Genomic DNA, 12,590 nt, shown 5'->3' with positions numbered 1-12,590 from the left:
GGGGGGCTCTTTCCTCCGCTGGTTTTCATGGTGAGGGACCAGACACTTGTCTGATCAGGTGGTGGGCATGCTTCACGGTGGCGCTGGGATGGTCTCAGGAAGCCTCGGGAATATGCAAGAGGACATTTGAGCTGTCCGCACTCTTTGCTTAAAATTAAGCGTTAACAGAGATGGGCACCTTCTCTACTCAAGAAAGATCATGCTAAGTGGCAGGAGGGAAAGAGTAGGGTGAGGGGCACAGTCCTTTATCCCAGAGAGCCAGTGCCTGCCTCACAGGCTTCCATGCCTGCCCCCCGAATACATACCCACGCCCAGAGAGCTCTCGGCTTGACCAGCACTCCCGCAAGCGGGACCCCAGGGCAGTTAGGAGTCAAGGATCAGAGAGGCTTTCAGAAACAGATGGGCTGTGCCACTGACATGCCCTCCAAAGGGGGCTTTGAAAATTAGAAGATCCAATGGGACAAGGAGGAGCAAAGGCACGAAATGGGAAAACACCACGGGTGTTAGGGGCAGAGCAAGAGCTTCTGTCTGGAATCCGAGGGGGGTAGTCAGCATCAGGGCAAGCAGGACTGAGAATGCCCACCCGTCCTTCCGGTCTGCTGGCGGGGAGGATGGGGTCCCAGAGGGGAGCCGTGGCTTCGAGGAGATGTCAGGTGACCAGGAGGGGCCGCACAGGTTGGGACCCTGGCCGAGGCTGGGTGGGGGCCCGGTGGGGGCCCGGTGGCAAGGGGAGCGCACATTCAGGAGACCCTGGCCGGCGTCCATCTATGACTTCCTCTGGTTCATGTTCACGTCCAGCAACCTGACCACTGCCTGAGAGAGACAAAGTGACAGCCGTTTTCCCAGCTGTCAGGGGACATCTATACCTGAGACGCATCAAATAAAACCAAAACAAGACATTCTTCAAGTGGCATGTGTGGTCAGCCGAGGGTAACCTGTCCTCCTCTTCCCCCTAGAATAACCCCAGCAATAAACTGGTGAGCACGAGCAACACCGTGACCGCGGCCCACATCAAGAAGTTCACGTTTGTCTGCATGGCCTTATCACTCACGGTAAGGGGAGAGACCGACAACCCCACGCCCCCTGCCAGCGTTGTTTTTGGGAAAGGGGAATGGCCATTTTAAAGGGAGGACTGTTGTGCTCCATACTTGTGATGCTATACGGAATTAATTAACAACCCAAAATATGAACAGTCGTTCCTTAGGGAGGTCGTTGAATCTAGGAATAAAGAGTAGACTTCTGGCAGGTCTGGGGACTACTAACATGCTGAAAGGAGGCAGACTTTGCCTTTTTTTTAAAAAAAAAAAGGCAAAGTTCTTTTGTTTGCTTTTTTTTTTTTTTTAAAGATTTTATTTATTTATTTGACAGATAGAGATCACAAGTAGGCAGAGAGGCAGGCAGAGAGAGAGGAGGAAGCAGGCTCCCTGCTGAGCAGAGAGCCCGATGTGGGGCTCGATCCCAGGACTCGGAGTTCATGACCTGAGCCGAAGGCAGCGGCTTAACCCACTGAGCCACCGAGGCACCCCTGCCTTTTGTTTTAACAGTACTCTTGTCTTACTGAATAACTTCTGATCCCATTTTCAACATTCAGAGTCAAGCGTATAAACATCCCTGACCCTCTTCCAAATTGAGTTGGTGTTACTTGAGTTAGCGCAGTAGGAGCTCCTCCCCCCATCCCACTTACGCTGCTTCCGTCTGCTGGCCTGTAAGATCCCAGGCCCTGGGTCATTCTCGCGGACGTAGCCGTGAGCCCCAAGGACAGCCCCGCGCTCTGCGCACAGCCTACATAAACAACACGCGTTCTTTATCCATCCCCATGGGTAATTTCAATGTAAAAAATACTGTTCAAGAAACTTGGAAAAAATGTGTACATGGTCGATAGCCCAAAGCACATGGTATATAATTGAAGGTTGTTTATAGTAGCAAAACAGAAAGAAAGCACACTTTCATAAACAAACTTACAGTGTAGACCATGCCCTTTGAGTTCTAAAGGTGGAGATGACAAGGAGGTAAAAAGAAATGCAGGTCTCTCTCTCTTTTTTTTTTTTTTCTTTTTAAGATTTTATTTATTTAGAGCGCACTTGAGGGTCCGGGCATGGGCAGGGGTGCAAAGAGAGAGAGAAAATCCCAGACTTCAGAGAAAATCCCAGACTCCAGCTGAGCGCGGGATCCAATGACGTGGGGCTCGAGCTCATGACCCTGAGATCGTGACCTGAGCCAAAATCAAGTCTCAGAGGTCCAAAAACTGAGCGACCACAGGCGCCCCAAAATGCGGGTCTTTTGAACTCAGTCCAGTCTTCCTCTTTGTTGTTGGGCTCCGCAGTTCCTCCTAAGTCCTGTAGAAATTCTCTGTTTATAAAGTACAAGTATGTTCCAGAAATGCCAGGGGTGTGCAACTCTCGTCATTGAAAACCAGGGCAGAAGGGCTGGTTACGCTGATGAGAGGAACACGGTGACTCTGGCCCCTCTTCCTTTCGTCACAAGAACTGTTGGCTTGATGAGCCCTGATGGTGATCCTTATTTATCATCGAGCCCTAAGCTCGTTTTAAACCTTTGATGGATATTTTTCCAAAGCTCATGACTTAATCTTTGATCCACGGATCCTACGCCTGAATAGATTGTAACAAGGGCAACATGAGACTAATAGCCGGTCATGTCACCCATCGTGACCTTGCGTCCTCAGCAGCCCCTTGCCCCAACCTGCCCCTCCTGTCAGTCCCTCCCTCCTGACTCTGCTGGGGGAGGCGGGGGAGGGGCGTCAGGAGCACCTTCTGTGCCACCTCGCCCAGGAGGAATTCCCAACAGTGCGCCTGTGTCGTCGGTTACCCCAGAAACCCTGCTCCCCTATTTGTGTTACTTCTCTATGGTGTGCAAGTTTTTCCATAGTTCCCTAAAATATTAGGAAAACAGTGAGCAGCCTTGAAACTGTTTAAAAGAGTATTTTAGAAAAAGCTGAGAAGGCTTCTATTCCAGGAACAGACCTCAGCTTTTGGAGACGATGGGAAATGATTGGAAGTCAAAAGTTGAGTTGAACCTAGTGCCAGGTTCTGTGACTTGGCCCTCATCCCTCACTGAGCGCCAGAAGCTTCTAGTTGTCACTGGCTCGGCGATCCGGGTCTGACCTCCGCTGTCTGCTCTCACTCCGGTTAAACTTCTTGCCCAGCTACAGCTGAGTCGGATGGAGAACTCCACCAGCCTGGGTCTGAGGCTGTTTCTTCTCTGGTCTGGTGCGCGGGCAATAATCTGTCGCTCTGAGACAAGCAACTGGTTTGTTTCTGAAATGGTGATAACTTAGAAAAATGCCTAGATTTCCCAGATGAAGACTTTATTTATTTCATTATTCTACTCGCGTCTTCCTTCCTGTAACTGGAGTGTGTCAGGGTAGATTTTCCCCACAGAAATGGAGACTCAGAGTCCTTCCTTGGAAAAAAACTTGGAGACAATCGAGCCAAAACCCTTCCTTTCTTAGAAGGGGAAGGGGACTCAGAGAGGATTAGTGACTCACCCGAGCACCTGGAACAGAACCTGCCAGAAGCCAGCCTCCAGGCCTGCTCTCCGGGCCCTTTTGTCACAACTGTGAAGTTTTCAGCAGGTAGGAACCCTTCTCTGGCCCTGAGCCTCCAGACGCGGGCGTCATGCTTGAAATGGCGGTTTCTTTCACACAAAAAACAGGAGTATTTGAGTTAGCTGCTTGGGAAGTGTCTCACATACATTACGTTTGCAGTGGTTCAGTCCATTGGTTCAACAACTTAGCCACAGGATTGACCTTAAAAGACATAGGGGGAAAGTAAGCAACTTTTTTTTTTTAATATTTTATTTATTTATTTGAGAGAGAGCTTGAGCAGGGGGAGGGGCAGGGGAAGAGGGAGAAGCAGACTCCCCGCTGAGCAGCGAGCCCTGCATGAGGCTCAAACCCAGGACTCTGGGATCATGACCTGAGCCGAAGGCAGACGCTTCACTGACTGAGCCTCCCAGACACCCCTGTAAGCGACTTTTTTAATTTGGAGTATAACTGACACACAATGTTACCTTAGTTTCAGGTGTAGGGTTGGTTTCTGGTTTTTCTTTCCTAAATTAAATGTTAAGCTGTCACTATAATGTGTACGTTCCTTTTTGTAGCACTTTCTGTATTTAGTCTTCACATCTGTCGCTCCTCGTAGGCTCTGAAGTGCCCACATCGGGTGTGCGACGTAGCCTCCATCCACCCCCAGGGCCAAGCGTCCTGTCTGATAAAGGAGGTGCTCAATAAACCGCCACTTAAGACTCACCTCTGAGTCAAAGGTACCAATGGTACCCACCCCGGTGAACGACAGTCTCTTTATTCGCCCTCAGTTTATCCGACTTTTAAAACTTTTAAGAGGTCCTTTCCTCTCCAGTCCATTTTTGTTTTGTTTTAAAGATTTTATTTATTTGACAGAGAGAGATACAGTGAGAGAGGGAACACAAGCAGGGGGAGAGGGAGAGGGAGAAGCAGGTTCCCCACTAAGCAGAGGGCCTGATGCAGGACTCGATCCCAGGACCCTGGGATCATGACCTGAGCCAAAGGCAGACACTTAACAACTGAGCCACCCAGGTGCCCCCCATTTTTGTTTTTTTTAACTTTAAGACTTCTTAGTGCTGGGGAACTAACATCACCGAAGGCCACCGAAATACTCAAGAGCAGTGCACATTGTTTTTATTCCAGTGGATGAGGTTACATACAGACTCTTTCTGAGCTTTCTGATGGTTCCAGAACCTTCTGTACATCAACTGGGATCAGAGCATTCTCTAGCGCTCTGCTTCTTTGGGCTCTCTGGCTCTTCTCCTTGGGTCTTTGAGAAGAGCTGACTCCAGAGATTCTACAGACCCAGGCATGCTGACTCTTTTTAAAGAGAAAATGTGTGCTGTCTATAACAACAACAACAACAAAATCCATCTTTCCATCAGAGTGGGCTCATTCTTGGAGCCCTGACATTTTGGGGGTCAACATCCACCTTGGCTTGTGAAAAATACGGCTGTGTCACCTCGATGGTTAATACGACACTAATACTCCAGTATGCTACAATGCACAGCGTTATTCACACCCTGGTATGGATTCGCAATGTAGTTCAGAGTTTCTATCCTACTCCAAAAGTGGGTTCTGCCTCATGCGCTTATCTGGGAGTGTTCCTTCACGGAAGGCAGCAAACGTCTGTGAAGAGGGGCTGAGGAGGCGGGTAGAGTTGAAAAGGACAAATACTCTGGAAGCATCTTCCTTTCGGCCTCTCGGAGCTGCCTTCAGGAAGAAGCGCTGATGGTCCCGTTTGACGGCAGGGAGGGGGAGGGAAGGGGGAGCTTTAGATCCTTCAAGAGATGAGCTTCAAAAGGGTAGAACTGTCAGGTCAACTGGGGTCCCCTCCGTGGCAGCAAAGGAGCAGACATGGATGCAGACCATGTTAGCAAGATGACTACAGACGGCCCAGCTGCTGTTTGGAGTAAAGGAACACCCGGCTCGGAAACGTACACAGCTTAAAGCAATTTGGAAGGAAGACTTTGGATAGTGGGCTGCATTGCAAGAGCCTGTGGCGTGGTGGCCACACAGAAGAGGGCACATGGCAGAGCAGCCATCAACCATGCCTACAGCGAGGCTGAGCCGGTGCTGGGATCCGAACCAGTGGCTGGTTGTGCCCCGAACCTTCTGCTAGAGCCTGGGTCTCCATCACTGCTGTGACTGATGTGAAGCCCAGTGATAATCACTATGTACTAAAGGCTGTTTCTCTAGCAGAAAACCATGGGGAACACAAGCTGGAGGAGGTGGTGATGAGTTTGCAGTCAGGAAGCAGGAACAGCATTCATTCCTCTTGGGGAAAGGCACTGATAATACCAACTGTGCAGAAACTCACCCTCTTATTAGCTAGCCTCTCTGGATTTACCCTGAGTCCTTCCCAGGTTCTAGATTTAGGGGTAAAATAGGAACCACTAACCAGGGTAGGATGTGTCTTCTCAACAATCCTTTTGATATATAGACAATAGACTTCGATTCCTGGGTGCTAGGCCAGTTTGGTGAAGCCAGTGGATTGACTTGCTAAATTTATCAAACTGCCAATCCACTCCAGATATTTTTTTTACCTATTTCTTTCTTTTTTTTTTTTTTTTAATTTATTTGACAGAGAGAGATCACAAGTAGGCAGAGGCAGGCAGAGAGAGAGGAAGAAGCAGGCTCCCTGCTGAGCAGAGAGCGTGATGTGGGGCTCAATCCCAGGACCCTGGGATCATGACCTGAGCCAAAGGCAGAGGGTTAACCCACTGAGCCACCCAGGCACCCCTCTTTACCTATTTCTAAACTTAATCAAATTAAATGGAGAAGTCTTAACATCCTTAGTGATTTTAGTTGACCAATTTCTATTTTGATTTCACAATAGCATTTTAAGAACATTTGGTATTCTCTTAAGCTTCTTTCTGCTCTAGCTTTGGGGAGCAAGTGCCAAGAGGGCGGCCTCTCTGCTGCAAGAGAGTTGGAGAAGAATCCGTGCAAGGCACAGGCTTGGCTGCTGATGAGGCCTCCCCAATCCCCTTTCTACAAAATGGAAATGGGTATCTGTCCAAATGGATCTTGGCAGGCAGAGCTAGGCGGGTACTTTTGTGCAGTGAACAACCTATACAATCATACCCAGCATCCCTTTAATCCAGAGAAAGACAAGAGGGGAAGATGAAGAGTGCGGGTCAGAAGGAGAAGGGGGAGAGACTGTGGGTTAGAAAATGAACAGAGAGGTTGGAAGTCAAGGCAAAATGGAGTAGCGACAGAGGTGAGGGACACAGCTAGGTCAGGAGGATGTGAAGGCCCCAGAGACCCCAGGGCCCTGCCTATCCTCCCAGTACAAATCACTATAAATTCTAGAAGAGTTAAAAAGACAAATTTTTAAGAAACCAGTGAATTTGACAGATTGTCAGTTGGCCAATTAAGCTTTTCCAGTTTTTGGTGAGCTGGCCTCTTTCAGGAAGGCAGGTATAGAGTGAGCGTCTTCCCAGATTCTCCAGAGGTGGCTTTGAGACTCCAGATTCAGACCCTGCCGAGGTCCTGGGATTGTGCCGGGGTCTCCAGAGTATACCCCACTGGCCTCCCTCATCTTCAACAAACGGAGGCTGTTTGGTGGTGTGTACGTGTGTGTTGCCGTCACTTAATGTGGGGAGAGAAGGTTGCCACCAGGTACCAGTAGACAGCACTGCCTCACACAGTAGGGTTCTAGGCAGGAGCTGTTACTACTGGAGAATCTGGTTCTTTCTAAAAACTTAAAATAGGTTTTTACTCCAGATCCTCCTAAGCTTTGCTTTTTTGACATCATGGGTAGTAAAAAGGGAAAGTGTGACTCTGCCTTCAACCCTGAATCGTCTGTTCCGAACTCTCATGGCTTGAATTGTGTCCACCAAAAATTGCTGTATTGAAGTTCTAGACCCCTCTCCGTCCCTCAGAACGTGGAAATAGGTCTTGTTTGGAAATAGGTTACGATGCGTTCCCAGTAGGTGAGTAAGGAAGGTGTGGGGACTCTGATTCAGTAGGACTGCTGGTCTGACGGGGGGGGGGGGGCATCCAGACCATGTGTTGCGGCCAAAAGCCAGGACAGGCCTGGAGGGGACCGTCCCCACACACTGCAGACTGATCGCGGCACTGCCCCCCTGACTGCTGGACTCCAGGCCTGGGAGGCCAGAACCTCGAGCTGCCCTAAGCCTTCCGGTTTGGGGAACTCACACCACATTGTTTCCCAAAGAAAGAATCTTCCTGTAGTCACTGAAGGCCACGTGAATTGATCAGCCAAACGTAACAATTCTACAACTTGTTTTCTTTTTAATCTCCCCACTTACTGTTTCCATAAGACATCTCTATTCTTTTATTTCCCAATTCTCCGTGTAAGATAAAAGTATTATTCGTGGGGACGGGATGGTCCCAGATTGATGTGATTAACTATATCTCTGCTGATGTGGGTTTTTTGGGGCTTGAGGGGCGGGGTGGTGTTGGCATCCCAGCGTCCAGGAGAAGCAGCCGTGTTCAATTTAGGTAACTTTGCTCTCTGGCTTTGTTCTGCTTTCCACTAATCGAATGACCTAGAGCCTCTGCACCAGGCCCTCCGTCACGAACACTGGGAAGCCAAAACACATTCCCGCTTCCCTGGGAACAAATTCAATCGTATTTATTCCCCCAAATTTTCTCAGAACGTTGATACTTCCACTTCTTCCCCCTCGGATCTTATAAATGGTATCTGATTTGGCACAAAATGATACAGATTACTTAGTTTCGGTTTACCGGGTCTGAACACACCTGTGTTGTGCAGAGAGCACACGTCCCGGTAAGATGCGGTGGTCCCCACCTGGGGGTGCGGCAGAGTCCCCATCGGCCCGAGAATCCCGGCCGGCCCCGCATCCCTGGTGTGCTTCCCAGGCTGCCCCAGGCTCTTCTGGCGCAACAGCAGGTTGATCAGAGTAAGATGACGGTCGTGAACTGTTGCTCCGGCAAAATGGCAAAGTAACCCAGTGGGGATTCATTCTCAGACGTGGAGGAGTCCTCTTTCATGACTCTCTGGGGTTCTTTCAAGCGGTTTTTATTAGTCTCCGCTGACAGTCAGAGCCCGTCCAGACCCTCCCGACAGCCGTTCACAAGAAGATGCACGGACAGCACGCGGCTGAGGTCCGCGGCTTCTCGGGTTTCTGACCGCAGTCGCGCTCACACAGCACCAGGCGCGTGGGGCCCTGAGCGTGTGCGTGTTCCCGCTGGCCCGAAACTCTGGGTGTCCTCTTGATTGACACTGGTAGGATACGTAGGGCGTCAGCAAAGCCGGCGGCAAATATCTCCGTGATCTCGAAGAACGCCACGCAGACGTGTGTACCTCAAGCTGTGTGTGAGATGAGCACATGGAGGACATTAGACACCAGTTCGCACGTTAAATGGTCATTTTGTGTGCTTACCGACGCCGGAGACCACAGGACCCGGGAACAAATGGGAACAATCAAAAAACACTCAGGTCACACAGGTATGTCATGGCTCTGCCTCTTCCCGTTCCCCTGCCCCTGGAGGTGGACTTGGAAGGTGACCTGGAAAGTGCAGTCGCTTTTAGGTAACGGTGGATGGCCTTTGCCTCTCTTTCATCGTCCCTGAGAGACGGCTCTTACCGGATGGGGCTCGGAGAGCTCAAGAGCCTCACAACTCCGGGAGGGGCTCGGAGGCAGGGCTGCGTGTTCACTGAATGGCCAGGGGGCCAGGGAGAGGGATTGACCTCCAGCTGGAATTCAGTGCCACGGAGTGTGGTGTTTACCCATGTGTCCCTGAGGTCTCAGCGCCTGGGGTCAAATACTGGCTCCTCCCTGCACGTGCTGGGCAGCTTGGAAGGTCATCCGAAACAGCCTCGGCTTCCCTGGCTGCCAGAAGGAGATGATAAAAATACCCACCTTGTAAGACCTTTCAGCTTAGCTCGAGTCAGGCAGGCTGTAAGCCAAGAGCGCGTTCCCGTGCTCGGGGAGTCCCCAGACACACAGGATTCCAAGGGAGCGTAAAATGTCTGCCTATGTAAACAAGCAGCTCTGGGTACCTTGGATGCCAGTGAGTGCATCTGTGAATTTTTCTAGTTTTACTAATCTATCCTTCCAAATTTCCATGGGAATTTTGGGGGCATTTCAGCAAAAATCGGCATCTGGATCGATTTATACATATCTTCTATAGAAGGACATGACGCATACACAAGACGTATAATGCATGCACCATTTTTCTCCCTGAGGCCCGGGAAAGCTCTTCACATGTCCCATCACACCTTCCTGTCTGCAGGCTCCAGGGCGGGGTACAGACAGTGCCCCCTCCAGCTCAGAAATGTCTGTCACCCCACAGTCTGCTGTGACCCTGCAAGAGAAATCGATGTTTCTCAGTCTTCTGGCTCAGAAGTCCAGTATATCTGTAGACACCAACCAAATATGAGACGTGCCCGCATGGGAAGAGTTTAAGCCACACACGTGTGCATGGCAAACATTGTCCAAAGCCTGAGCTTTGGAATGAAGCACGAGGCTCTGCTGGTGGCGAGCCTTCCACCAGGCTGGACCCCTGCTGCCTGCCCGGCTTTGAGGCTTCCACGGGGAAGTAAACACACCAAGTCTCTTTGCTCGTGGGATTTCTCATCTGGAGAAGACAGGCAGGGCACGGATATGACGGAGTCGGGCCTCGGGGTCGTTCCTCTGGCTGGTGCAACAATCACCACAGACCTGATGGCTTAAAAAACCACCGGAGTTTACTCTCTCGTTCTGGAGGCCAGAAGCCGAAATTCAGTGGACAGGGCTGCTGCCAAAGGGTTGGGGGCTCCCTCCCTCCTGTGGCTTCAGAGAAGGGCCTGGTCCTTGTGCTTCCCAGCTCCCTGAGGCGGCTGCCTTGGTGGACCACGGCACTCCGGTTTCTGGCTCCCTGCGCGTCACCCCACCCTCTCTGTGGGTGCCTGAACCCCCCCTTTCCCCGGCCCTCATGTGATGTTTAGGGCCACCCAGACATTCCCAGATAATCTGATCTCAAGATCCTTAATTTAATCACACCTGCTGCTCTATAAAGTGATCGATACTGGTGTGGCCTGGGATCTGGAAGGCAATCTATCTTTTCACGGCCCCTCTGCAAAGTGCACAGGGTGCTGTAGAGAAAAATGAACGGCAGCAGCGTGAGGGGGAGGCCGTTTCGGACGGGCAGCCGGGGAAAGCTGGGCTGAGCGAACACATCGGTGTGCAAGCAGGTGCCTGTGTGCTCTCCTCTCTTCCGGGTGTGTGAGGCCGTCTCTCTTTGGAGAGCATTCCGGCCCCTTTCAGAAGCCCCAGCACTACGCGGTCTTACCTCTTTTCCACAAAATTTGAAATCTGTTTTCTTTAGGTCATTGTTTTTTGTTTTTGTTTTTTGTTTTTTTTTTTTTTACTGTCCCTGGTTACTAGGGGGGAGGGGGAGGTGGGGGGCAGTCCCTCACTCCCATGTGAGCCTCCTCCTCCTCCTGGCAGGCCAGAGTCCCATCCCGGAGGCTGTCCTCCATCTCCGACCCCAGCTTCCCGAGACAAGCCTTGTGCGGGAAGGATTAGGGTGGAGGCTGATGCACAAACAGTGACCGAGGGAGTGGTCTGTAGAAATCAGGCATGGGATCGCAACACACCAGGCTGCCTCTGCCACCCTTGCCTTCCAGAGCCCCAAGCCTGGAGAGACATGGAGGCCGTCAAGGGCTGGAGGCCACTGCAGAATTTAAGGCGAAGATATCTGGTATTGAAAACATGTTAATCCTAAAGCTGCAGGGCTTCAGGCCTCGAGGGTCCCTCCAGGAGGGGCAGAGATCGAGAGAGCAGCGTCAGAGAAGGAAGCAGACCGGTGCTTTCTCTGGGACGTGCGAGATAATCCCTTTCGGTGAGGTTCAGATGATCCTGAAATACTTCTTATGCTGTTCACACTAGATAAGTCCCCAGGAAGCACAAATCCTAAAGCTACGAACAGGAGCTCGGCTCTGCCTCCTCGTCCCTCCAGCTCCCTTTGGAAGCTAAGTCGCTGTCCCCATCAATACATAGAGCATCCCAAATCCCGGCCAGCACCCGGCTCTGGCCACCTGCTGCTCTCTGGGTCCGAGGTGCTGCTGGCAGAAAAAGCAGCATCTTGGGGAAGGAAGGTGCCCTGCCTGCAGGCTGGGGACATCTCCATGACCCGCACTGCCGGCCGCTGCTCCCGTGTCCCCCGTTAGGAGCCATTTTGCATTATTTAAGGGCCAGTGTTGCATCCTGGGCTCTAGATGAATGCTCCCATGTCCCGTGTCCATCTACTTTCCACGTGTAGAGGGGAGGGCCTCACATGCTCTGGCCGCACGTCCCTCCTCCCCTCTTGGTGCTTCGTGGGGTCGCATAGCACATCACCCCGTAAGCATCAAGAATTCCTGCTTCGGAACATGCCCGGTTCAGGGCTGCATGTCAGTAAAGCCCGTCTGGCTGTGTGCCAGGGCGCTGCCGAATCTGAGCAGGCAAACCAGGGAAAGCCCACTGTCCCGTGACACCTTATCCGGCTGGCCCTGTCTTCAAAGACTGAAACATCTAGCTCATGAGAGTGACCCAGTCTCACCTTCCTGCTGCTGAACTTCTCTGCGGGCTGTCCGCCCCTCGGCCATCGGGGCAGCGGACACTACGGGCCTTATTCTGGCCACAGTACCATGCTGACCCTGTGTCCCCAACAAGGACGGCCTGTTTGAGGCTTTGTTCTGCCTGGTGGCCCCACCCCCGCGCCTGGACACTGCCCGCCCGTTGTTCACATTATCCGGGAGAAGAAAATGACCCTCTTGTGCATGGGGAGGACAAAAAGGACCCAAGGTAAATAAACTGAATTCGAAGCTTTCTCCCTCGCTGCCCCACAGTGTGTAGCGACAGAAGGTTCTTGGTGCGTGATCAGAAGGGGTAAGAGCTGCTCCTTCCCACGAAGCTCCGCTTTTCCTTCCCACTTTCGCCAGCATCTGCTTTTTAAGGAAATCCTCATGGCCCTGCAGATTTGTGGGGCTTACTGGTTTGTTGGGAAGAACTCTGAGGAGGTGAAAACAGTGACGGTTGGTGCCCAAAATTCCACCAAAAACTTCATCATGAAATGACAGTATAAAAAGGTC

At 51.4% G+C, this 12,590-nt stretch overlaps 1 protein-coding gene across 1 annotated transcript in view; it reads left to right on the top strand.

Moving 5' to 3' along the window:
- Positions 1-12,590, top strand: part of ANKH (ANKH inorganic pyrophosphate transport regulator) — a 127,599-nt gene that overhangs the window by 98,224 nt on the left and 16,785 nt on the right. The window contains exon 8 of the mRNA XM_004761211.2: positions 957-1,052. Within this exon, the coding sequence (XP_004761268.1) occupies positions 957-1,052 (96 nt within the window). The remainder of the gene's footprint in view (positions 1-956; positions 1,053-12,590) is intronic.

The sequence above is a fragment of the Mustela putorius genome, unplaced genomic scaffold, assembly GCF_011764305.1.
Source record: "Mustela putorius furo isolate JIRA1106 unplaced genomic scaffold, ASM1176430v1.1 tig00000589_pilon_pilon_pilon, whole genome shotgun sequence".
Taxonomy (NCBI): domain Eukaryota; kingdom Metazoa; phylum Chordata; class Mammalia; order Carnivora; family Mustelidae; genus Mustela; species Mustela putorius.
The sequence above is the reverse complement of the archived record's forward strand: the minus strand, read 5'-3'. Positions and strand labels throughout refer to the sequence as shown.